The sequence below is a fragment of the Aythya ferina genome, assembly GCF_964211825.1.
Source record: "Aythya ferina genome assembly, chromosome: 2".
Classification (NCBI taxonomy): Eukaryota; Metazoa; Chordata; class Aves; order Anseriformes; family Anatidae; genus Aythya; species Aythya ferina.
The window spans coordinates 34,707,735-34,733,773 of record NC_140297.1 but is presented as its reverse complement, the minus strand read 5'-3'; the positions used below and the strand labels follow the sequence as shown (position 1 = coordinate 34,733,773).

Here is a 26,039-nt window from a genome sequence, read left to right as displayed (position 1 = left end):
CATCTTTTAGTGTGAGCCTGGAATGGGATTTCAATCAATATTGTAGCATTATGATTCAGTTCCTCGAGATTCCTGCCTACAGCAGACCATAAACCACCAATTCAGTGAAAGTTGAAGAGCAGAAAGCATTTGATGAGGCAAATTCAGTTGAAAAGCCAATCATTTATCAAAAATGTTTGCAGTGAGTTTTAATGCTTCTTGAGAAGCTGCTTGTTTTCTATCATGGGAGTAGAGATTAACTGCGTAGTGAGGACATCTGAAAAATTGCTAGTGAATTGAGAGGGAATTACCAAAGTCAAAACATGTGCTCATCCTGCATAATTTTTTTCAAAGCTTCAAATGAATCACTTTTGTGTACAGGGAGTTTCCAGTGGCAGACACCTGGAGTTCAACAACCATCTCTGCAAGTGCCATTGTCCTGGTACCAGTCCCCAGTTGGGCAAAAAGGGTGTCAGGATAGAAGAGGGTAGGGCAGGATACTGAAGTGGGTGCCACTTTTGTAGCAACAGAGTTTCTGATTCACATGGCAAAAGCTGCACCTGAAGGTCAACTTTGTATTTGAACAGGGTAGCTGAGAGTTTGGGAGCTGCTCTCGGCACTTCAGTGCTTTTACCTCACTGCTCGTTTTGTGCTTCTTTCAGATGTTAGATATTAGATGTGCTTTAGTTAGACATAATAGAGTAAAGTATGTTCTTTCTCTGTGTTTTTTTTTTTTTCCCTTGCTCAATTTTGTGTTTAAGCTACACAACAGTTAAATCGAATAAACAGTGAATAAATGTCTCCTAGGTTTCAGTGAGTGACAGTGTAAGTACAGCGAAGGATTCTAGTGTGATCCTTGAGATTCCTCCTGCAACCACCATTGCCTATGGTGTGATTGAACTCTTCATAAAGTGCAATGGCCAGTTTGGTAAGTATAAAGTTCATTTTCTGTGACACACCATTCAGATGTGAAAAGAATTGTTGTGCAATGGTTTTTCATTCCCCTCCATCAACAAAGGTGTTGATGTCGTATAGTCTCTATTGCCTTGATAGTTATTTGTGTTGTGAAATGTAGCACTTCTGAGGTAGTAATGCTTTTTCATCTGTTTGCATAAGTTATAGGCTCATAGAATAATTGAGGTTTCAGGAGTCCACAGGAGGTCATCTGACCCCAGGCAGGGCCAATTTTCAAAGTCTGATCCAAGTTCAATGTTAGATCAACTTGTTTGTAATCCGTGTCTGTTCAAGTTTGGAACGTCTCCAGAGATGGAGATTCCATAACCCCTCTGGGCAGCCTGTTCTTATGCTTGACCTATATCACAATGATTTTTTTTTTCTCCTTAATCTTTAATGGGATTTTTCCTTTGTTTAAGTTCTCTCTTGCCTGCTCATCCTGTCATCGTACAGAACAGCCTGGCTCTTCCTGCTGCAGGTAGCCATAAGGTCCTCCCTTAGCTGTATTTTCTTGAGGCTGAACAAACCCATTCTCTGAGCCTCTTCTCATACATGACATTCTCCAGCCCGCAGCAGTCTTGGTGGCTCTTTGCCTTCTACTGGCCATTCTCCCAAATGCCAAAATGAAGAATGACTTTCATCAATCTCCTACTACAATCTCCTAGTTCTTGCTAGTACAGCTCTGTACGCAACGAACCTCAAGCAGCAAGAGCACTCAGGTGATCCTCATGAATCTGTTGTCCAGGTCTTTTTCTGCAATTTTACTTCTACCTAGTGACCCTTGGCCTGTGCTGTTCTCTTCACTGTACATATTAGCAGGGACAGTGAACTGGATCCAAATGTACAGTCAACTAGGGATGTTTAGGCCGCAGCTATGCTAAGAAAAGAATTACTCATAGAGCATAGGACTAGAATTTAAACTCTTTTGTCTCATTTACACTTTCTTGTATAGATTTTTCTCTGAATAGTTGCAGAAATGTCCTTACTGTGTTTTCTGGTTGTGGCTTTGCTTTATTTCAGGTCAAATACCTTCAGATGTCAATTTTGAAAATACATTGAAATGGGCTTGGGGAGGAGAAAAGGTAGTAACTCTCCTCTGCAATATCACCTGTTTTTTCTTTCTTCCCTGTCCTCAGATAAACTCCCTAACTTAAAGAAGGTTTCAGGGGATGTTATGCAAGAATGCAGGGAAATCAGATGGGCTGCGTAGGGCTGGAAGTCAGAAAAGAGTGATGTAGAAAGAAACAAGATACAATTGAAGTACATTTGGGATTTGAACCCAGGATGTGCTTGATTTGGCTAAGAAATACAGAAAATAATCTCCATCATTCTCTGTCAATTGACTTCTGATATTAAGGAAGCATACGGGTTCAGGAAAATACATAAATACCACATAACCTGAAAAAAATTAAATCTAAAATGTGAACACACTTCACATATATAGTGAACACAGAGATACACTAGAGGGCATTGACTTTATGGTCGTAATAGAACTGTAATTCAGGGAAATCAGGTGCAATTAAAGCTATTTGACTGTGTAGGCGTGTAGCTGATAGCCTGCTTACATGATTTCTAGATGGAAATTCCTATGTCTTGCTAGCTGATAATAAACACATGGTTGTTGTTAATGTTCTGTATTTTTCTGCTCTTTTTTCATTTGTTTTTCTACTTCTTTTCATATTTCGTGTCACGTCTTTTAAGCTTCAGAAACAACATGACTTGTTTCATGTTTAGTCTCAAACAATGCATGTCTTGCCTCATTTTTTCAATTTGTACTATCTTCCTTTAACTCAGTGCCATTGACAAGGTTAAGTGGAGGAAATAGCATCAAAGTTAAGGACTTTCCAGCAAGAATAAGTACAGTGGAGCCTAGCTTTCAACTTCTTAATGTCTGAGCAATGGCAGATGTCTGTTTATGGAAGTAAAAATAGCCTTTGAAATTAAAACTGGAGACTTATGTAGTCCTTTCTCATAGGACTGAAAGTGGCCAATAGCAGGTGTAACATAACAGGATTCTCGACACAGATAATTATGGAATAAGGTGCATGTACATTTTCTTGTTCCTTTTTCTTTGCTGCTGGCAGTCAGAGCTAGAGTTGCTCGGTAAGGAGGAACAGTACATTAACCTTCTCAAAAATGTCCTGGCTAATGTGACTGCACATTCTTGGACATAAAATCGGATCTTATTTCAATTTCTTTACCACATTTTCCTATAGTCATTCTGTGAGTATGTGATTTCTACATGCTAATTTTCCACTACATGTAAAAGCTGTTCCCATTAAAGGCTTTGTAGTTTTACCTCTCTTCATTTCACTGCAAATCCCCTCCTTCCTTTATAAAACAGGATGCATATAGTAGCACTGGGCTGACCTGCTTTGTTCTGTTCACTGCATGTGTGACATGCTTCCTCCTAAACACCTATAAATTAAACAGCCCTCATCTTTACAGTGTCTCAGTGCAAAGGAATATCGTTGTCTCTGACCGTTTCTGATTGTTTTTATTGATCATTTCTGTATTTCTTCCATTTTTGTTAATGTTTCTGAGTAACTAACAGGATCTGACTGTGCTAGTGGAGGTTTGTCATGGATGAATGTAAGAGAATTCAATAGAAAAAATACTACAGGAGTTTGTATGTTCTTTCATTCATTTATTTTCCCTTCTAAGAGACTGATAAAATTAATCTTACAAGAGATGTTAACAGTCCTGTAAATGCAGAACTTTTCAGAGTCCTACATTTTCCTCTCAGCTGAGTCCTGTTATGAGCTTTCACATCAGGGTCTGTATACTTCTCTCATGATGCTGTGTATTGATTTCCCTTATAATCATCACTCTGCCTTTGGAGGGCAGGTAGTTTATTAGCACTATCTTCCCCCCTCGGGATTCATGTGAAAGCCTTGTCATTATCCACGAAAGTTACGCGAGCATGGTGGCATAGTGGTGCCTTTGCTGCTGTCCTGAGTTGTGTTGCTTTAGGAAGTTCTTTAATTTGGGCTAATCGCTTTCTGCTCCTCTGTAGCTTGCTCTTCTCTCTGAAGGGTTATGCAGGCATAAAGGTCTCTTTCTTTCTCTGTGGCAGAGATTTCTTTGTCTGCTCTCCCTTTGAAAAAGTTTTTTGCTGATGGAGTGCTCTCCATGCTTTCTCATCTGCTTTGAATGTCCTTAATTTGGTGAGACAGACTGTAACAACTGCAGGAAGGTTATATTTAGGTTTTGTGCCTGGTACATGTGAGTACTGTTCTTGATTAGTTATATTTTTTCCCCTTTGCTGTCAGGTATTACTTTAAAATTGGCTTTCTCTTGTTAGCCTGCCTGTGTTCTTCTGCTTAGACCTGCTGCAGAGTGCCAGAGATACAGTTTCAAGTCTTGTGTTTGAGTTGCTAACAGGTGATCCAAATAATGCATAGGACTTTGGTTATATTGTGCCCCAAAAATGCAGAAAATCTGACACACGAGCATGGTAGAGGATGCTCCAGGTTTCTCAGCATAACTTTTAAAAGGCTTGCTGTGAGCCCTATAGAGGTCCGATAGCTTCATGAAGCTGGGGGAAGGGAGAACAAATCAGTGCGGACATAAGCAGTTCTCTTGCGGTAAAGTAGACCAGGGCTTGTGGTTTAAACAGAACGTATTAAAGATGAACCAGAAGGGGCAATCCAGACACAGTGTGTTATTTTGGTTATTTTTCTGTTTGTGTAAAACTGAGGAACAACTTAGCACCTGGGAAGGTGGAACTTTCTGCTCTGAGCCTTTTTCTCAGTCGGGACAGGACAATTTTGTGGCTGCTCCCGTCCCCACCACTTCCCATTGCCATGACAACTCCTCACCCCCAAATGACTTCTCAGCCCCACGTCTCCCTCGGGGACCTGCCACTCACAGCTGCTCCCCGTCAGGAGCAGACATCCCCAAACCAATTCATGGCGGGGGCAGCGGGAGAGGGCTGCGTTCAGCCCCTGCTGCCGAGCGATGCAGGAAGAAGTGCAGGCAGAGGCTTTGCAGGGTGGAAGAGTGGTAATTTATTATTCCTGGGGTAATCGTGGCTGCCACCCCCAGCCCGGCCCCAGGTGAGGCCCGGCCGCCTGCTCAGGCGGGGGGCCCGGCCTGCCGGCCCGCGTGCTCCCCGGCCCCCGGCTCCTCCTGCCGCACCCTGTGCAGCCAGGACGTGTCCCCGACTTCGGCGTCCTGCGGGGAGCGTGGCAGTCTGCGCCCGACCTGCCCCACGTGCCAGGAGAAGCTCCTCTCAAGTCCACGTTCAGTGGAGCGGCTGCGCGCCCTGCGCCGGGGCGACACGCTGCGGGAGCGGTAGTTCGAGGGGCTCCTCTGCCGTTGCTGCTGCTGCTGCCGCCGCCCCAGCCGCGCGTTGCGCTGGAATCTTCCGCGGGGTCTTCGGGCCAGGCGAACAACTGCAACGATGTGCCCACGGCACAGCGGGCAGGTGTCTCTTTGCGCAGCCCACAGCTGGATGCACTCCAGGCAGAAGGAGTGCCTGCAGGGGTCGATGCGGGCTGCGCTGGACAGCGGGCCCAGGCAGATGGGGCACGGCTCGTCCCCGGGGGCCTCCTCGCGCTGCTCCTGCTGTGGCCGCCGGCTCATATTGCCTGCGGCCACCACAACCTGGAGCCGGTCGTCCTCTGGGGAAGGCTGCCTTGGTGCGGGGCGCTCAGCAGCAGCCCGGGGTCTTCAGCACCTCGACGCCTCGTGGGTCGCCTGCAGCACCTCCCTCACCTCGTGTGTCGCTGGCTGGATCTCGACACCTCACAGGACACCAGCAGGACGACTGCAGAAAGAACCAGAAAGAAAATCTTCTAGCAGCAAGAAGACATTAGCTCTCTGGGTTCAACCAATTGTCTGCGGGTAGTACAGCAGCAGCTGTTCTGTGTACGGATTGCAAACATGGCCGTTAGAATGGCAAATCGGCCTGTGATAGCTCCTTCTTGGCAGGGCCACGCTTAGGCCAGATGAGGCCCATGCACGTCTGTAGGTGTGAGAGCATTACCGAAGGGCCTCGATGGCTCGCGTGCAACAAGAATGGCTTCGTGTGTGCCTTGCGCAACACCTCCGCCCGTCTCTCTCTCCTTCCAGCCGTAGCACCTCGAACTCTCGAGCTCCACCAGCTGGACTGGCCGCAGGCACCCCGTGCAGGGCATTTATAGGCAGCCGCCTTCTGTGAGGCCAGAGGTGACATCAGCAGGCTCTTGGGAGGGCAGCACTGACAGTGGGAGGTCACCTGACCAAAGGAAGTCAATGCTGTTGTAAGATGGCTGCTCCATGCTGACAGAAGCCAAGCATGGAGACATGTATCAGGCAAATTGATAAAAGCCATCTCAGAAGAGACCGAACGCAGTAGTGCGCAAAAAGTGGGACATAATTTAGCAAGATTATATTATCACTTCCAATACGTGAGACTCCCACTGAAACACTGCTGCCCATAGGGACGCCCCCAGAGCCTGCTGATGTCACCTCTGGCCTCACAGAAGGCGGCTGCCTATAAATGCCCTGCACGGGGTGCCTGCGGCCAGTCCAGCTGGTGGAGCTCGAGAGTTCGAGGTGCTACGGCTGGAAGGAGAGAGAGACGGGCGGAGGTGTTGCGCAAGGCACACACGAAGCCATTCTTGTTGCACGCGAGCCATCGAGGCCCTTCGGTAATGCTCTCACACCTACAGACGTGCATGGGCCTCATCTGGCCTAAGCGTGGCCCTGCCAAGAAGGAGCTATCACAGGCCGATTTGCCATTCTAACGGCCATGTTTGCAATCCGTACACAGAACAGCTGCTGCTGTACTACCCGCAGACAATTGGTTGAACCCAGAGAGCTAATGTCTTCTTGCTGCTAGAAGATTTTCTTTCTGGTTCTTTCTGCAGTCGTCCTGCTGGTGTCCTGTGAGGTGTCGAGATCCAGCCAGCGACACACGAGGTGAGGGAGGTGCTGCAGGCGACCCACGAGGCGTCGAGGTGCTGAAGACCCCGGGCTGCTGCTGAGCGCCCCGCACCAAGGCAGCCTTCCCCAGAGGACGACCGGCTCCAGGTTGTGGTGGCCGCAGGCAATATGAGCCGGCGGCCACAGCAGGAGCAGCGCGAGGAGGCCCCCGGGGACGAGCCGTGCCCCATCTGCCTGGGCCCGCTGTCCAGCGCAGCCCGCATCGACCCCTGCAGGCACTCCTTCTGCCTGGAGTGCATCCAGCTGTGGGCTGCGCAAAGAGACACCTGCCCGCTGTGCCGTGGGCACATCGTTGCAGTTGTTCGCCTGGCCCGAAGACCCCGCGGAAGATTCCAGCGCAACGCGCGGCTGGGGCGGCGGCAGCAGCAGCAGCAACGGCAGAGGAGCCCCTCGAACTACCGCTCCCGCAGCGTGTCGCCCCGGCGCAGGGCGCGCAGCCGCTCCACTGAACGTGGACTTGAGAGGAGCTTCTCCTGGCACGCGGGGCAGGTCGGGCGCAGACTGCCACGCTCCCCGCAGGACGCCGAAGTCGGGGACACGTCCTGGCTGCACAGGGTGCGGCAGGAGGAGCCGGGGGCCGGGGAGCACGCGGGCCGGCAGGCCGGGCCCCCCGCCTGAGCAGGCGGCCGGGCCTCACCTGGGGCCGGGCTGGGGGTGGCAGCCACGATTACCCCAGGAATAATAAATTACCACTCTTCCACCCTGCAAAGCCTCTGCCTGCACTTCTTCCTGCATCGCTCGGCAGCAGGGGCTGAACGCAGCCCTCTCCCGCTGCCCCCGCCATGAATTGGTTTGGGGATGTCTGCTCCTGACGGGGAGCAGCTGTGAGTGGCAGGTCCCCGAGGGAGACGTGGGGCTGAGAAGTCATTTGGGGGTGAGGAGTTGTCATGGCAATGGGAAGTGGTGGGGACAGGAGCAGCCACAAAGGTTTATACTGCTCAATTGTTTTATCGGCCTCGTGTGATAAGAAGACTCTGCTCTATCTCCAAAGTCCAGGCTGAAGAAGGAATATGGAGTCCAAAGTATCTCTTAAAACAATTAAGTTGGCTGAATTTGCAAAAGATCAATAGTGCTGAACCAGTTAAACAATGATTGAGCACGTGCAAATGGAAAGAAGTACAAGATGACGAAAACTATGAGCCTTCTTCAGAAAGTCCCCAAAGTGTGACCACCAGAGGTTACTGCGCCTGCGACAGCAGGAGGGACAATACGATAATTAGGTCTGAGAAACCATTAGCATAAGTCCTGTCCTTTCCTGTGAACTGCAGGAACATGGATATCACCGTACCATAAATGAGTAGTCTTTGTCTTGCTTAGATGTCCATTTTGGGTGGAATTATCCCCCCTATGCCCTGCGCTGTTAATAAAGAATTCCTGCTTTCTACTTCTCCCAAACGGGTCTTGTAAAGTTACACAGCTTTTTGCGTTCCACCATTGATAAGGACACAACAAGAAGCTGAGGAACAACTTATCACCTGGGAAGGTGGAAATTGGCCAGAGACAGTGGGAACATGCGTGACAAACCTGGTGTTGTTTAGAAACAATCAGGAAGTCGTGCTGTGGATGGGCTGAGCTCCCTGTGGCTGGGCGAGACACTGTGGGGCCGGTATCTGGCAGGGCACCTCTGCTCTTGCACAGCAACCCCAAGAAGAGCTACAGGCTGGGAGAGAAAAACCTGGGAGTATTGGTTGATAGTCAGCTGAATATGAGCCAGCAGTGTGCTCAGGTGGCCAAGAAGGCCAGCAACACCCTGGCTTGTATAAGAAGCACTGTGGCCAGCAGGGCTAGGGAGGTGATCGTCCCCCTGTACTCGGCTCTGGTGAGGCCGCACCTCGAGTACTGTGTTCAGTTTTGGGCCCCTCACTACAAAAAGGACATCGAGGTGCTTGAGCAAGTCCAGAGAAGGGCGACGAAGCTGGTGAAGGGTCTGGAGAATAAGTCCTGTGAGGGGCAGCTGAGGAGCTGAGGTTGTTTAGCCTGGAGAAGAGGAGCCTCAGGTGTGACCTTTTCACACTCTACAGGTGCCTTAAAGGAGGCTGTAGTGAGATGGGGGTTGGTCTGTTCTCCCATGTGCCTGGTGACAGGACAAGGGGGAATGGGCTAAAGTTGCTCCAGTGGATGTTTAGGTTGGATATTAGGAAGAACTTCTTTACTGAAAGGGTTGTGAGGCATTGGAATGGGCTGCCCAGGGATGTGGTTCAGTCACCATCTCCAGAAGTATTTAAAAGATGTTTAGATGCAGAGCTTAGTGATATGGTTTAGTGGTGCACTTGTTAGTGTTAGGCTAGAGGTTGGACTAGATGGTCTTGGAGGTCTCTTCCAACCTAGATGATTCTGTGATTTTCTCCGTGAAGTCTTTGCAAAAAAGACAGTATATGGAAAAGTCGGTGAACATGATTGGGTGCAGTCCCAATTGGGTAGAGACCCTGAAAAGCCCACTATTGTTCACTCATCTGGAGAACCTGAGTATGGACTTGTGGCTTGAGTCAGAGAGAGGTGTCTGTCGATGCCATGACCAGAAGAAGCTCTGTGAGGGACGCTCAGGGCTTTTTATCAATCTCAGAAAGTGCTTTCATGTGTCTCCATTTTCAGTGGATTCTGTTGTTCCTGTTGCAATGCACCTCCTAACTGGTAGAAAATACAACGAAACAAAACAACAAACTCATGTCTGCATCTCCTGTACGCAGCATTCAGGTTTGCAGTGTCTGGGGGAAGTTTTCAGTTTTCGTGTTACTTGGTAGCTCTGTTAATTAAATTCATGGAAGCTGGTGGCACATTCTGTAGCCGGTAGCTGCAGCACAGACCTGTGTTGGTGCACACCGCATCAGACATGAAGGCTGCAGTAATAGCATACAGATAGCAACTGCTGGTATTATCTTCATCTAGAAGAGATGAGGTAGGAAGAAATCACATGTGAGAACACTAGATAACGTAAGCTAGCATCTCATTCAGTAACTGCTTGTATATTTCATGATTTTTTTCAATTGTATTTCTAATTACAGAGTTCTGTCTGCTGGATGAACAACAAGGAGGTTTTGAAAGAGAAAGCACAGAAGGCTCAATTTATCCCCACTCAGCACCGTTCAGAGATGCTTTGTTTCTGTATCAGCCAGATGCTGTTGATAATGGGATGTACTCTGGGGCTAGGAACCTCATTCCCAGTGATGCTTCTTTAAGTGTATTGAAACAAGGTATTACCAGAAATGCTTTATGTGATTACATTACAGAGAGTTAAGCAACAAGATAGAAGGAAATAATCTGGTGTGATAGTACATAAGAAATTGTTGGTTCATTTCCATAGCTCTTATCAGGAATTCCTGGGAGAATGCACTGAAAGAATAGAAAGATTTACTTCTGCAATGGGTACATGCAGAGGACTGTTCCCTAGGAACATACTGAATCCCTTTGCCATTAATATGATCTTAAAATATAACAGAACTGACATAAAAAACTATTACTCTGGGTAAGCTGTGTAAAATTAGTGATGATTTATGCATTCATACAGAAAGGGTCACTGAATGTTCTCGGTAAAGCTCCTTAGTTAAAGGTTATTTTAAGTCTCAAAAGCTACAGAGGCATACCCCACTCCTCTTCCACTTACCCTCATTATTCTCTGAGAAGCTTGAGAGAGATGCTTGGTAGCAGCTAAGGCTGATGAAATTAAAATATGACTTGAGCGGAAGTTTGCAAATTGGTATAGTGGGCCAGGCACAACTTGCTTTTTATAGGGATGAAGGAGGGGCAGGATTATCACAAGAGAAATGAGAAAGGGGAAAACAAATCATGGCCTCGGAACACACTTTACTTTTCATCAGTTCTGGGTAGGGTTCTTACAGCTGTTTCTGGTGATGAACATTACTTCTGTTATCTCTAAATTTCACCCCTTTTCCATGGCTGTTCAGTAGACTAACTGTGACCGAAACAGATATCTATTGTCCTGAAATAAGTTCTCTGATTATCTAATGTAGTCGTGTCTGAGTGGAATGACTATCTCTGTGTGTAGATTTAAAAAGCAAAACAAAACTTTTTTTTTTGTGAAAGAATAAGCCACTGTATCAGTTTTTGGTTTAGCTTGACATATCTTTGTGCCTTTTTTGCTTAAAAGACTTTTAATTAAAGGTTTTCTTTAATTAAAGGTTCCATTTAATTAACGTGCACTTGCTTAGAGAAAAAAATAAAGGATTTTTTTTTCTCCTAAAGCAATTTAAAGTAGGTTTCCTGTTCTGTTATTTGGACAGTCATACCATTGCATCAGATACCCTCAAAAAAATCTGCCTGTGGGTGAGCTTTTTTTTTGTAAAGTAACTTGTAGATATAAAAGGCATCTTTAAAAGAGAATATATCACTGGAGTGACATAAAGGGAAGTGTCTTTGCTCCTCTTAAAACAAGGCTAAGAAAGTTTGAATGCCCGTATTTTTTGGAATGTGGAAAAATACGTTCCAACCTTCCAGTTGGCATCACTGACTTGAAAACTTACTTTCTTTTACATAAATGGCAATTTGATGTCATAAAATTCTTTGTTGTAGTGTCGTAACCGAATTGTGGAAAAAAATGCAGTGATCTCTCATTTGCTTCTGTTATCTATGCTGTAATGAATTCGGTGTTTGAATCAAAAAAATACATTTGTCATGAAGTGCAATAGGTATTTTTAGGTTAGGGCTGAAAGGGTGTAATTCTTGGATCTGTTTGATAAAATATGAAGACCTTGACAATTTATCGTCACAACAGGACCTTCTGATTGTGTGTGTACTCACACCAATGTCTTGGTAATTCATATTAACCCTCAGATTTAAAAAATTGGGTTATGAGCAGAACACTTAATTCTGCCTTATAAATGAACGTCCTCTGGAGATGACCATCCAGGCAAGACACTTAGCATATGGTTAATTCAGCAAACATTAAAATACCGACTTCTAAATACTAAAAATACTGAATGCTGAACATTGATCCTTAGTGGTGGTATTTTTGTATTTCAGTATTTTCACTGATGTTTCAGTGATCCATTAGGGAAATGCATTCGGATGTGTTCCAGCCTTTCATTATGACTCACGCTGATGGAAATGGGGATGTCAAGATGCAGTGATACACCAGCTTAAGAAATGCACAGCAAAAATGCTAACTGTTCTTACTGGCATTTGTGTAGCACTGCTTACTTTTACTTTTTACTGCTTTCTTGGAAAAGATCTATCATGGTTGAAGGCTCAGTTCCAGCCCTTTGCAAAGCTCCCAGAAGAAAAGCAAAGAGCTTTATATAAAAGCCTGTGTGAACTCCTGCTCCGTGAAGAAATGGTAACTGCCTTGGAGGATGTGGTAAGATAAAGAAACTTCTGCTTGCTTCCTAAAAGTAATTTCTGAGTAGAGCTAGCACTAGCTTTTGCTCAAACTTCTGTGTTTTCAAGAAGTTTTACTTTTTCTTTTGCTTCCAGTTAGATGATATCTGCACAGGAGACAAGCCAGATCTGAAGGAGCTAAAACCTGCACAACAGCAAGACCTGGTTGACGTCTTGCAGCTCTTAGGGTGCAGTAATGAGGTATTGTTGCAGAACTGTCAGCTTCAGGATGAGGAATTGGTCTCAGCTGCTCACCTCCTCATCAGTGCTCTCTCTGGTATGTTGTGCATGAAGAGAAAAGCCTTTTATTATGATTTTTTTCACCTTTTAAATGCTCCCTCAGTGTAAAACATTTATGGCTCTTTTTGTTGAGCAATTGGTGAGTTTACTGAGTGTAATATGTTCCGTTCCTTTTTCTGCGATTTGTATACTCTGCTAGCCATTCCTGGCTATGAACTAAAGTCAGCCCTTGATCTCTGACAGATTTTGCTTGTAAATACACTTTCCCCCAAGATAGCTCTACTCCAATTTCTGCTGAATGTGGCCATTTCCAGTTTGACAAGCTAATTTCTGTTCTTGATGCTTGCCAGAGTTCTTCTTGCCTAAATGCTGAGAATTACAAATTGGGTGTTGTCTTCTCTGGAGCAGCATATATTGTTGAGGTCCAAACTATATTTAGCAAAAATGAATTTAATGTAGAGACACTGCAATTAGAGGGTTGTTTTGCTGCTACTGAAAAAGCAGATAAAACACAAATGTCAAACAAATGCCATCCTCACAATCTAGTTGGCCCCACAGTGTTAATTAAAAGTCACCTGCAAAATCCGAGATAGAGGAGAAAAAGCCAGGAAAGAGTCTATCTCATACATAAAGTTTCCTGACATTAAGATAACGAAGGGAAGGCAGGTGTGGTATTAGGGAGACATGGCATTGTGCAGCAAATGTCACTGTGCATCCACGTGTGAGCAGTACACAGGTAGGGAAGCTTAACTCATTTGCAGACACACAAAAGAAATGGAAAACAGAGGCCAGCTGATGTGATAATACTTGTCAGATGCTATTAACAGCGGGGTGCAGTTAATTGAGTGTGTTGCATTATCACCTGGCTTCAGACATGATGGCTACTGCTAACGTCCAGGCGGAACTGTAGCTGGATTGAGAATCAAAAGCTGTTTCCTGCCTGTTGCTTCTATTAGAAATTACAGCCTTGGAGTTACAGAGTTTAAGGGCAGGGCAGGGATCATTTATTCCCTCTCCCTGCCCCCAGCTCTGTCTTTCCTCTCAAATTGAGGTTTTGCTGAAGTCAGCATCTCATACAGATTTTGAGAACGGTGGGTCTTGTTTTGTTCAAGGCCTAAATCATTCAGCTAGCCTGCAGGCTCAGGCTGAAACAGTGGGGAGGTGCCTGGGGAGGAGAAGAGAACACTGGGGAGGAGATCCCCTTTCCTACAAGCTGCCTTTCTGTCAAGGGCAGGGATAGTCAGCGTGGGGTTTGCTTGTACCCATTGCCCATTCCACTTTATTCTGCGGTCTGGGAAGCAGACAAAGGGCTGGATCATCCCCTTCCAAATGCCCAGAAGAGCACTTGTCACAGCTGCCCACGCTGTAGAATCACTTTGGTCTCCAGCGTCCATTTCCACAAAGTGCTGTACCTGCGGGTGGCCTCACAAATGCAGCTCGCCCGTCGCTGCTCAGCAGGAGAGCCCCACAGCAAAGCTCACTGTTAAGCAAGTCCCATCTCCAGCAGCCAGCCTTGCGCTGCATTCACTGGAAATAATCTTTCCCTGTTAATGTCTCCTTCACAGAGCTGTCTGATTACACTCTTGTCCTGCTGCGTGCCTGCTGTGATCTACAGGTTGTTCCGGCATTGTGTTGCTTGGTGAGTAATCAGAAAGTGGCGCGTGGGCACCAGCAGCAGTAATGGCCCAGCTCTGCCTCCTTGTGCTTCTCACCCAGTAAAGAAGGTGTCAGGCTCTGGGGCAGATCTCAGCTGTGGGCACTGCTCAGGCAAGGTCAGAGCCTGATGGTGGCAAACAAAGCAGGGAATTGTTTGCAGGTGGGTACCTGGCCTCTGAAGTGCTCCTGCATGTAAGAGATTCCGTGAGCAAAAGGAAATTGTAATTTTAGCTTGAATTTTAATTTGCTAACAGTACCCCTAACCCATTCTTAAATCTCAGTAACAACACTCACCTGCCCTTGGGAAGCAGAAATTCCCTTTGATAGCAGCAGTGCTTGGGCCTTGGCAGATTTGGAGTGGCAAATCTATGAGGCCATTCATTAAAAACAGCTGAAGGGATGGAGCAGGGCTGGCATTTGCTCTGAATTTCTTAAGCCCAGTGACAAAAATTGCAGTAAAAACCTTCAGATGTGTAGGGACAAGGTGATGCTGCCGTTGGCTCAGAATGAGAGTGAGGTAAATGTAATCTGCAGCAAGAGAGGTTGGACTGGGGAGAAAGCAGAGGGAGAGATGTTTCTCCTTAAAGGGTGCTGCAGAGCAGGTCTGAGGGCTGGGTGTGAGGGCAGTACCCACGCTGGGTGTGAGAGAAGCAGCGCTCCCTGCTCCTCTTTCCAGCTGCCAGCGCAGTGGCTGTCACAACGGAGCATTGTGAAACATGGCTGTGGGGAGGTGAGCTTTGATGAATACAGTGGTGCTCATCCAGCTCCGAAGGTAATGAATGGTAGAGGGAATCTTGCCCTTCTACCACTGCTGTGTAAGTTCTCCAGTGGTTTTGTGAGAAAGAACCAAGCTCTGTGACGCGAAGAACAGTGCTGATTGAAAAGCCTCTCTAATGCCTCTGTTTCTGTCTCTTTCTGTCTTGTAAATACAGCCTAATATCGCTTCAGCTGACGGCACCTTGGCACTGAGCAGTCCGTTGGTGGCTACTCTGACTGACAGAGGAAGATTCAATGTTGTGCAAAGGCTTTTTGCCTCATCAAGCATTAATTTAGAAATGACAGAGTCTTCTGTAAAAGTTGTCACTGCGAGAGAACCTCGCTTCTTCCCCCTCCTCCTTTATGTTGCACTGTACGGACTTCATAGCTTAGGTGGGACTGCGTAGGAGCTTTGCTGTATAGGAGCACTGTCCCAGCCTGTTCTTTCTCTAGCTGTGCAGTAGCCCTGATGTGTGTGAGCTGGCAATAGAGCAGCTGAGTATTGGGGGTCTGCGGAGGCAAGGCAGGCGGCAGTGAGCCCTCTGCTGCTGTAGGAAGGTGAGCTGCTGCTCTGCAATTTCACTAAGGTAACATCTGCAGTGGGAAATACATAAATAAGTAAATAAGAAATGCAGGGGAGGAAGGGAAAAAAAAAAAAAAAAAAAAGACAAGCCTGGAACAGAAATTGAACGTAGCTGTTCTGATAGTTGTCAGATCTGCAGAGCGGTAGAAGCCTGATTGCTCGCATTAATATGCGTGGGAGAAAACTGCAAAGTACAAACTGCTTTTTGTAAGCAGGCTGTGGAAATCCAGGGTTCTGCAGCACAGTGTATGTTTTGCTCATTTGAGACCTGAGGTGCAGAATGCCTTCAGTCTGGAGGAGGCGAAGTGGAGGGCTCTGGAAGAGGTACTTAATTAGGTGTTCGTTTATTAAGTGTAGTTTGGCATCAAGCCATGTGAACTGCAAGCTGCAGGAAATAATAAACTCTTTTTTTTTTTTTTTTTTTTTTTTTTCAAAAAACTAAGACCACCTTAGGGATTTATGCCTCTGTTTTCAACCAAGTTTTTGCTAAGTGTAGCAGGTTTCAGCTGTTCAAATTACATTTTGAACTTTCTCTTTGAGGTATTGTGATGCCTTCTGGTACGTGTGTACAAAATGTCCCTGCAGCACTCCACCACAGCAATGGTTTCATCCATGTGACATTTTCAGCGCGGGTGTTTTGCTTGTCTTTGACTAATAGCAGAGAGTTAGCAAAGCACTTTGTGCTTTGAGCTGTTTTGTCTTTTTTTTTTTTTTTTTTTTTTTTTTTTTTATCATACTTTTCTGTGATCGTGTGAATGGGACAGAAGCACAGCAGAGATCAATGTAAATGTGGGCTGGGGAAGATGATGCTCCAGATAAGTGGAATATCCGTGCTTTCAGGTAAGACTGAGATGGCTGACAAGGAAGCAAGCATGCATCTGTAGGGAGGGCTGGTTAGTGCACAGGCCCTGCAGCTTACAGATTGGGTAGGAATCCTGGCTTCAGTTTCCTTCTCTGTTCCTAGATGGTCTTGAGCCCAAGAGGTCTTCAAAAGCTCGTGTCAGTTAAGCTTTCCCTGAGAAAATTGACTTTGCAAAAAAAAGCACCTTGGTACCTTTCCATACCTGAGAGCGCAAGATACGTTTGCAGACTGAAGTGTTGGTGTTCCTGTGTCTCTGTGTAAAAGGAAGCTCACGGTGTTGCCCAAACATCGCACTGGTGGATATGGAAATGTCCTTTTGGGGGGTGGAAGCTCCTGCTTGTGGGAATTACATGTTTGTAAGTGGGAAGGTTTTTTCTCCTGCCAACCACTGCTCAAAAGTTGCCTCTGTAACTAATTTATCAAAAATATGTATTAAATGTCATAGCAAAACAATAGAATTACTTAAAACTTAATGTATGTGAGTACTGCTTATCCTTTTTTGATTCCTGTCATTCCCTTGGCTTTCAAAGTTGGTGCACACACGCAGTAGGAGGACATGTGTGAATCCATGTAGTGCTGCCCTTCGTGTGTCCTGGTCTTCAGAGTCTTGATGGAAGCCTTATGCGTGCTGTGTTGTGTAACTGCTTTCAGGATGGGTGGGCTGTCCTGGATATGTAGGAGACTCTATTTTGGTTAAAAAGACCCCAAGGGGTTCTGCCCCTTCTGCCTCCACTTGCTAGTCTTTTTTTGCTCAGGTCTGTTGGCTCCTCACCACATCTGCCTGCCCCGCTTTTAGCACTGATCCCCTTCCCTGAAGAAGTTGTGCATGGCAGCCACCAGCCTTGGCTCTGTCCTTTACGTGTTTCCTTTCCTCTGGGATCACAGAAGCACCTCTAGACCAACAGATAGCCTGGAGCGCTTTTTGGAAAACAGAGTAGCACAGGTGGGTAAGAACAAGCTGCTAAGGCAATTTATATGCTCATGTCTCTAGTTCTTTCTTGCACGCTCCTGAAAGCAGGATCTTGCGCACATAAATATTCAAAATAACACGGGCTGGGGTTGTGAAGACCCAAGGCAGCAGCTGAGGCAACGTGTCTGTCTGTGTACTTTTTGTCCTGCCCCTTTCCCTAAGCTGGATGAGGATAACCTCTGCATGCACCCAGCCTAAGCTGCACTGATCCAAATGAGTTCAGAATCTGCTCGCTGCATCCTTGATGAAGCTGATTCCTTGTGACAGGCTGGCCTCACGCAGGAACTGCTTCCTCAAGGTTAGGTGGGGTTTCCCTAGAAAACAGAGGTGGTAAAAGGGCACTGGGGTCTTGCAGAGCAGGCTGGCGCTTGCCTCATAAAAGGCTTCGTTGCACTCCCAGCCTGCCCTCCCCAAAACCTTGCTTCCCTCTGATACAATTTTGGTTCCACAACAGAAAGGGAAAGAAGCCTCACCTTTGTGATTTGGGATCAGATCAGCCTGAGGGAAGCTGAGGTCAGTGTCTGCTTTTTAAAGCACGCGCTGTCTCCTGCAGGCTCTGCCTTGTTTCAGTAACCAGCACTCGGCTAGGACAGGCTGCAGGCCTGAGCCACTTGGGCTTTCGTGCACGCCTGAATTACAGAGACAGATGCCCATAGTGCTGGAGTACTTAGGAAATAAGGAAGGAACCCAGCTTCAGCAAAAGCATTTGTAGGATGGCTGGAGAGGCCCAAGGGGCTCCACATTGAATGGGGAAAAGGTGCTGGTGCAATCAAAAAGTTTTATTTCTTAACTGGCAAACATGCATGTGGAACGCCTCACTGCTGCAGCTGAGGTGCAGCCAGGAGCAGAATCTGAGAATCTGAGCCAGGCAAGGAGAGTTGGAGTAGAGAGCTGGGTGCTTACACCCATCTCAGGCAGGAGCAAACCCTAAGGTGGCAGGGTGGCACCTCGAAGCAGAGCTGCCGCGTGGGCTCCAGGGTCTGTAGCCTTTGTGGCAGCTGCCATGGTGTGATTCAGAGCCTGTGCTGAGACACATGTTTTCAAGGGATTTCAGACAGCCCCTTTCTTGGCAGGAAATTACATGATTTCAGAGCAAAGGACACAATATGGAAAAATGAAAAAGCTTTTTAGTTTTCCTTCCTTGGCCTGCTGTCTCAAGAGATGACACTAAGCACAGTAAGTGCAAAGTCAAGATTTTTGTCGTGTTTTAAAGAACGCAAGAGCTTCTTCCAAGCGTACAGAATTTAGCCTCCCCAGCCCCAGTGCAAAGACCAACCTTTGCAGGTGAGCTGGTCAGTGGAGGGTTTGGTACTAGCACCCTAACAGCAGTGTAGCAGGAAATACTTGATGCGGAACTGGATCGCAGCAGTGAAAGATAAAAGGCAGATGTGCTCAGATTGCCTCCTGAGAGCATCTTCACTTAGCTAGAATTCACTGTATGACCAAAAAAACTTCAGAGAAGAAGTTAATTGCAGTTTTTCAGTATTAAATCTTTATTATATACAAAAATATTTTGTTGGGAATTAACAGAATTTCACAATTTTGTACATTAATATTTTTATGCTTGGCTGTGTTTATTGTGAAAATATTAGCTGTGAAAAAGACAATGGGGGCTTTAAAAAACAAGTTACAATTTAAAAATGTCCTACGTATTAGCTGACTTTTTAACATCAAGTCAGAATGCTAACAAGTCCCATCTAGGCCTGCTCTATAGCATTGTATTCAAACAATTAGGTACTAAATCATCTTCACCTTCACATTAGAAATAGTTAAGATTTTCTTTTGCATGATGTTTTCAGCTAGTAAAAAGTATTTATTTATTTTTTACAGGAGAGCAGTTCTTAAAGTTTTAAAAGTGTCAAATCCAGTTTAGTATTCTGTAGAAGGAAAAAAAAAACAACATGCAAAGCTTCCAATAGGGAAAAAAAAAAAAAAAAAAAAAAACACTTTTGTGAGAACAAGCAAGGTAAAGAAATGCACAGTGACAGACTTCCAATACACATTTAAAGCAATACACTTACTTAAACAAGACTTTATAGTTCTTAGCCCAGTTTGGGGTGAGGAGGAGGCAAACTTTCTGTCTTTTAAAACCTAAGGAGGAGGTTCCCCCTTCTATCAGAATACTCAAGTGTTACAAACAGGTAATGTGTAATGCAGGACTTGGGGGAAGGGAAAGCTCAACATGCATTTTTAAAGGGGGAGAAATCCTTTCCAGCAGTTCTCTCTGTACATGTGTGTACAAGACCTAAACCAACAAAAATCAGCCAAAAAAAAATAGCCTAATTTCGGCAGCTGACAGTTTTCCTGCCACTCCCGGAACTGCACAAAGAACTATCATTAGATTTGCTCTATACTATATTTTGTATAAGAGATCAAATAATTGAGAATTTATTTTGGTTTTGGGAAGAGATTTCACTATATTCTAGGTAAAGGCTAGCTACTTACAGAGTGATGACTTGGATCAGCTGTGAAGACAGCCAGACTTGCATGGACAAGCATTAGTGTGGAGCTGATGACATCAAAAGGAAAAGAGTAAGTGGGAGAAAGTGTCTCCAAGCCTACTTTAACCATCTTAGCCTTGCAGCTTGGTCATATTCCACATCCATCCACTGCATTAGCAGCAAAAGCAAATCTATACCCAACTAGCAGGAGAAAAAGTTAAAAAAAAAAAATAAAATAAAATATTGAAAACAAAATTCACATCTACTTTAAATGCAATGTATCCTACAAATTATAAATATTACTGAAGCTCTCCTTAAAGGAAAAAAAAAGTTTGGGTGTGAAACTGCTTAACAGCCTTCACCAAGCTGGAATTTTTGTTTGTTAGTCTGTGCAGGTAAATTCCAGCTTCAGTACCAGTAAATGAACTAAGAATTCAACAGTTCAACAAGTGACGCTCTGTGGAATAGTATCCCACTGTGGTCCAAAATGAAGAGTTCAAGTAAGTTAGCAGACACTGTTTTGAATTTCTTGCAGTATATTAACCCTAATTTATCTATCTACATAGCTCTACTTGTGTGTGAGCGCACTTTGAAACTATTTAGAAGCCAAAGCTGCCTCTTAATACTCGTTACAAGTGTTCTCAATGTATTAGATTGTTTCTTTAGTATTGGAACTGCAAACACTAAGTTACACCATTCTTAAATACCGGTGTCTGTATTGAACACTATTACCTCTACAAGATAAACTGGAATCCCAAACAATTCACATCAGTAAGGTTCTTTAAAATGTGAAAACTGAAGGGTGAGGTTGGGTGTTGTTTGGGGAAGGGGGCCAGGACTTCATTTCACCACCTTCACTAATGACAGTCTGCCAGAGAAAGCAAATGAAAGTACCTTAACTAAAGAAATCCCGAGATTACTGACAGCTAGAGAGAGATTTAAGGCAAGAAGTCTAGCAGACTAGAAGTCTACTAGAAGTCAACTAACCACTACTTAAACAGGGATAAGTTGATCCCTAACACTGTTGCAGAAGTAGTATCATTAAGTTTGGCAATAACGACACAGTGCTTTAGCGCTTCAGAACTTGGGTGAGGCAAGAAACCCTGCATGCAGTAAATAATCCTTCTCCGTTTGCATGGTAGATGTGACAGACTTCCACCTGTAACTGGTCTCACAGCTGTACCTGCAGGCACAACGAGTGGCTGGGAAGCTGTCGCAGTAGGCACTATAGATGCTTTGAGAAGTGGCATCTGCCTCAGCCTTCAATTGGAATGAAAACGATAGATGAAGACTGGATGGAAAACCAAGGGAACAGGTAAAGGAAGTTTGAATTTGTTCTTGTCCACAGTAGCAGTTTGTGTAAAAACAGCAGTAACTCAGATCTCCCAATTTCTGCAGTAGTGCTCTACTTGGTCACTCTATACTGGTCCTTACTTAAGCACAGCAGAGAGGCAAACTTGGCTCCATAGGGTCCCTAGCTAGGAATTTTTTGTGTTTTAAGAGAAAAAAAGTTTCCTATTTATTATCTGAATAACCCTTTAAAAACCAACCACAGACAACTTCCACTGAGCTGCACTGAGCTGCAGGCAACTCATATAGCAAACCACTTAGGTGTGATTTTAGAAGATGCAATGAATTAGAACAGAGGATCAGCAAAATAAAACTGTTCCATTTTGAACCTGTCACAGATGTGACAGTTTGTGTAAACACAAATTCCAGAGTTCAGAGATGATCTGATGTCCTGCTCCAGAAAGCTTTTTTGTATGACCAAGTGCACAGAGCTGCCCTGACCTGAGGACTGTGCACAAATGAGGAATACTGCACTGGGTGCAAATTTATTTCCCATGCCTGGGTCAGTACGTGATTTTACCTTCATTGTATATCTGCAGGTCATTTGTAAAGCCCTTGGTAAGTCCATGCAAGGTGACGTTGTCAAACTGAACTTAATTGCCTACAGCTTGCACATGATGTGGAACCTCAAGTAGGCCTGCCAGTGTAACCTAAGAGACAGCAAGGTAATCAATCACTTGGGTATACACACACCAAAGTATTTACAGTAAAGTTGAGGTTGGTGTATACTTACAGGAATTTTTGGTGCGCTTAAGGAAATAACTTAGGGGTCTTGGTGTACTGGCTGTATTTTTATGTATAACTTTTCATACACAGGGCAACTACAGTGTTTCTTTTATAAGTCTCTCTATATGTACAGAATTTTACAGCACCTCATGCACTGTTTAAAACATAGAAATTACAGATAAATATAGAATTTTTAGATTGAAATATCTGTATATTTAGAAAAATATACATTAGTAAACACAATAAACCAGGTAGAGAAGTGTACCAGTTCTAAAGTCTCACATGCAGGTACATTTCTGGATTAAGTCATGGTAGATAGTAATGTGGTAGCAGACATGAGCATTTGTTGTTTTACCATCCACATACATACATATACACAGACAACTATTTGATAATTCACTTTTCTAAACTACTTAAATAATTATCTTGTGATACATACCACATATCTTAAACATTTAGCAGCATCTTCACCTTGCTCAGACACGCCTATTGTTATTAACAGTCAATGTAAAAACTTTTCCTGTTAACATCTGGAAAATGAATGTTTCATACAGAATGATACATGAAATCCTCGTTATTTGAAATCCCCCAGGAATACTTCACACAGCTGCAATATGAAAAGTTTTCACTTGCTCAAAACTAGCCTTTCAAAGCATCTTTCCCCTAATTGCACAATGTGCAGGTCCCTATATAACTTCTGATCTCCTGTAAAGAACAGGTAGAGTCTATCCCCACTGTGTATATGACTGCAATGGCACCTTTGTTCTGAGAACCTACACAAATGTATCCTTTTGTTTTAATAAAAGTAACTGTTATTCTAGAAATCCTACCAGCTAGTGACAAACTAAACAGAATATCTGATGAAAATCTTATTTCACTTTTAAAAAAATCCAAAATGTTATAAACCTGCCAATCTGGACTCTCAATTTGCATGATTTAACAAACAGATGCAAGGAATGTTACTTTTTTTTTTTTTTTTTTTTTTTAACACTTGCACGTGACCATCCAATTAAAACCTGTGCACGTGACCATCCAATTAAAACCTGCAGTCACTTTGATAATGGTCCTTGACTGCAACCTAAGCAACCCATCTCTTACTGCTTCAGAATCGTACTTCTCATTAGCATCGACATTAACAGCACCGGGTCAGCTGCTAGGCTCTGCTGTGCTAACTTAAATGTGCTAGATTTTAAAACGCTATGTGGAGCTTAAGCACAAGCTGAAGTTTTAGCCTTTAGCAAATGCATGGCTACTTGGAGACTGCTCACTAGGTAGGCATTCTGACAGCGTGATCTCTGCTGAGATGGAAATAGAAGGAGCACGGTTTTCCTTACAAAACCTTGGTGTCCACGTTTCATGTGATTCATTTGGCTAACTGTATGAAAAAAAAATCAGATGAAAATGAGTGATATTTGCAATAGAAACAACAACATCGGAATTGAAGAATCTTCTCATTCCGTTATTTGAGGAAGAGTGAGCTCAGCCCACTTTTGGCATCACAAATAGAGCATTTTCTAACTTACAATGAAAAGGCATCGTATCTGTCCAGTTAGCACGTCTTATTTACAGCATATGTAGGTCTTCTATTACACAGCATACAAACACAGTTCAGTCACGTTCAGCTTGTAGTGCCAAGAGTAAGTCATCAAAATAGTCAAGCAATGGCTCTGCTATCTTTTCTGCTACATAAAACATTTGATCCATTTCTCAAAGCAGCCTCTGAGCGACAGGATCACAGAACGTATCTCCTGGGAAAGGCAAATAAAGGTCTTGTGCTGCTACCACGCTTAAAAGCTCTGCCAAACTTAAACAAAACCAGAGCAAACACATCCTGAAAACTGTAACAATAAAGCAAAGTAGTGGTACAAATTTTCCTTAGAAAATTTCAGATTCCCTCTAAAAGACTGAAATCTCAGTGTTAACAGCTGCACCGACAACCTGTGCTTACACACATTTTTGACTCATATTTTCCAAATACACTGGGATCTCACATTGCTCCCCACCCTCCCCGTTCACCAAACAACCAACTTGATAGGTGTTTTAAATATCATCTGTAGTATACAGGTGGGGTGTTTTTGATTTTGTTTTGTTTCAGATTTACACTTTTCCTATAGTACAAATCAACAGTTTCCCTCATGCACATAGCAGTATTTAAGAGCCCCGAAAACAACACTGATTTCCAGTGTAGAAGCTTCTTTTCCTTCAGAAACAGTTCTGAGGACGTTGCCTTTTTGACAGCATTCTGTGTCACGCTTTGGTGTTGAAAAAGAATTCAGAAGCCAGGTGCCTGTCACCAGGTGGAAGCGCAATTAAGCAAATAGATGACTTGTGTTTAGACACCTAACCTGATAATTGATGGTGTATGTTACTATATACAACAGCTAAGATGGTAATATAAAATGTGAGCACAAAAAGAGCTAGTCTTAGTGACAAGCTATATTTTCATTTTGTTCTTGTCAAGCAGAAATTTACATTAGCGTAAGTTTTGATGAATGAACTTGAAGCTAATATGAGCTGCACTAATGAGCCTACTAAGGGGAGAATTGTCACTAAACCTAAACAAAAATGTTGTAAAACAAAAACGGTATAAACAACATCGCTTTTTAGCAGTAAGCTTCCAATTCACAAGCTATTGGATGAAAAAATCAATTAAAAACACAATGCAACGAAGAGCACAGAAATTCCATTATACCACACTTAAAAATACAACAGTTTATCACACAAATATCCCAAAAGATAATAGAGAACTCAGCTAAATATCACAGGAAATTAAGCCACAGATCACTATATAAATATCAAACGATGTCCTAAGAAAAGAAAATACTGGTTTTTTTCCTTTTTTTTTTTTTTTTTTTAAGCAATGTGTTTTCACAAGTGTGAAAAAACAGTGCTAAACATTAAGCTTCACTCTACAAGGCTCCACATTATCAGGTTCTCTCTAGGCTACTTCACCATTGTACTGAAATACCTTGCGTTCAGGCTTTCTAACGTAGGTACTTCACCCATAACAGGCTAACAGGTTAGCTCCCAAGAACTAACCAAGCTTGCAAGGTATTGCTTTATGTTATTTTAAGAGACACGTATAAGGGAACCTACAGAACAGTACAGTTGTCTAAATCAAGAGACATCAGGAAGTTGTGAAACATCAAGAATGCATCAACATTAAGCAGAAAGAAGCTGGAGCAATGGAGCTGGGTGTTGGTTGTTGCTTTTAGTATTTAGAGTTTTGCTCCCATTACATTATTACTTTTTAAGGAAAAAAACAAGAAGAAAAGAAATTAGTGTTCTTTCCTAATAAAAGCTACAGACTCTTGACCAGTTAAACACTGACATTAACAAGTTTTACAAAAATTGTTTCAAGTATCCTCTTTTTAATCACAGTGAAAATGTAAGACCAAGATGTAAATGTTAAAGTGAATGACTGAAAGTTTCTCAGATGAAAAAGGCAAAGGTACTAAATCAAAACATACAAAATGCTTAAACGCATTTCCTTCATGTGATATGAATAGAAAGGTTATCTGTAAAAAGTTAGAAAAATTAAAATAAATTACATATTTAAGTACACTTTCCCTTCAACATTTTTTTATAAAAAGTCAGAATAGTGTACTTCTGAATATACACAGAGTAAAAACGCACAGGTGCCGCAGGTTATCGTTGGTATCTACACAACATCTTGTCACATTAGTTTATTTGCTGCAGTTGATTTTATTTGTTACTTATGCTCATCTTCAGCAAGCTCAATAGACCCAGCTAATTGGGACCCACTGTGGTTCCAGCCTCAGTTTCTCTATAGCAGTCTGTAGCTTCTCAAAGGCTTTGTCTAGGTTGTCATTTACAATGGTCAGATCAAAATAGTGGTTGTACGCTCGCTGGATCCGGGCACTTTCATCCACTGTTTTTTTCAAATCAGTGTCCTGTTGAAGGCATTTTAGAAATTACTTAGAGCACAAGACTTGGCAAATCCTTATAAATGAAGTACTACTTCATGACACAGTACAACTGACTGTTTAAAGCTCTGTATTGTATATATTGAAAAAATAAGAAAAGGTCTCATTTATAGCAAATCCACACAAAACTCAAGTAAAATGCAGTGACTGGGCTGAAAATGTTGTACAGTGCTAACAGTGTTAATTATGGCAACCAAATGTTGCAAATTTTGTGATTTTTAAGAAAGCCAATAAAAGCACATGAACTGGGGCCTGTATGCACAACAGGCAGCTAATCATCTCGTGTGTGCAACTGACAATTCAATTAAAACTA

General features: G+C 43.8%; 2 protein-coding genes across 14 annotated transcripts in view; one reads left to right on the top strand and one right to left on the bottom strand.

Annotated features, from left to right (window-relative positions):
• GSDME (gasdermin E) overlaps positions 1 to 26,039 on the top strand; it is a 51,542-nt gene that overhangs the window by 12,039 nt on the left and 13,464 nt on the right. For 4 of the 9 annotated variants that reach the window (XM_084510336.1, XM_084510339.1, XM_084510338.1 and 1 more), the window contains 6 exons: positions 787 to 907; positions 9,867 to 10,055; positions 12,048 to 12,175; positions 12,292 to 12,472; positions 14,001 to 14,074; positions 15,024 to 23,454. In XM_084510336.1, the coding sequence (XP_084366462.1) occupies positions 787 to 907; positions 9,867 to 10,055; positions 12,048 to 12,175; positions 12,292 to 12,472; positions 14,001 to 14,074; positions 15,024 to 15,254 (924 nt within the window). In that variant the 3' untranslated portion in view covers positions 15,255 to 23,454. Of the gene's footprint in view, positions 1 to 786; positions 908 to 9,866; positions 10,056 to 12,047; positions 12,176 to 12,291; positions 12,473 to 14,000; positions 14,075 to 15,023; positions 23,455 to 26,039 lie in introns of those variants that run through there. The other 5 variants (XR_014689843.1, XR_014689844.1, XR_014689845.1 and 2 more) reach the window with 5 other exon arrangements.
• Positions 22,788 to 26,039, bottom strand: part of PALS2 (protein associated with LIN7 2, MAGUK p55 family member) — a 54,251-nt gene continuing 50,999 nt past the window's right edge. For all 5 annotated transcript variants that reach the window (XM_084510330.1, XM_084510329.1, XM_084510327.1 and 2 more), the window contains one exon: positions 22,788 to 25,693. In XM_084510330.1, coding sequence (XP_084366456.1) covers positions 25,517 to 25,693 — 177 coding nt within the window. In that variant the 3' untranslated portion in view covers positions 22,788 to 25,516. The remainder of the gene's footprint in view (positions 25,694 to 26,039) is intronic.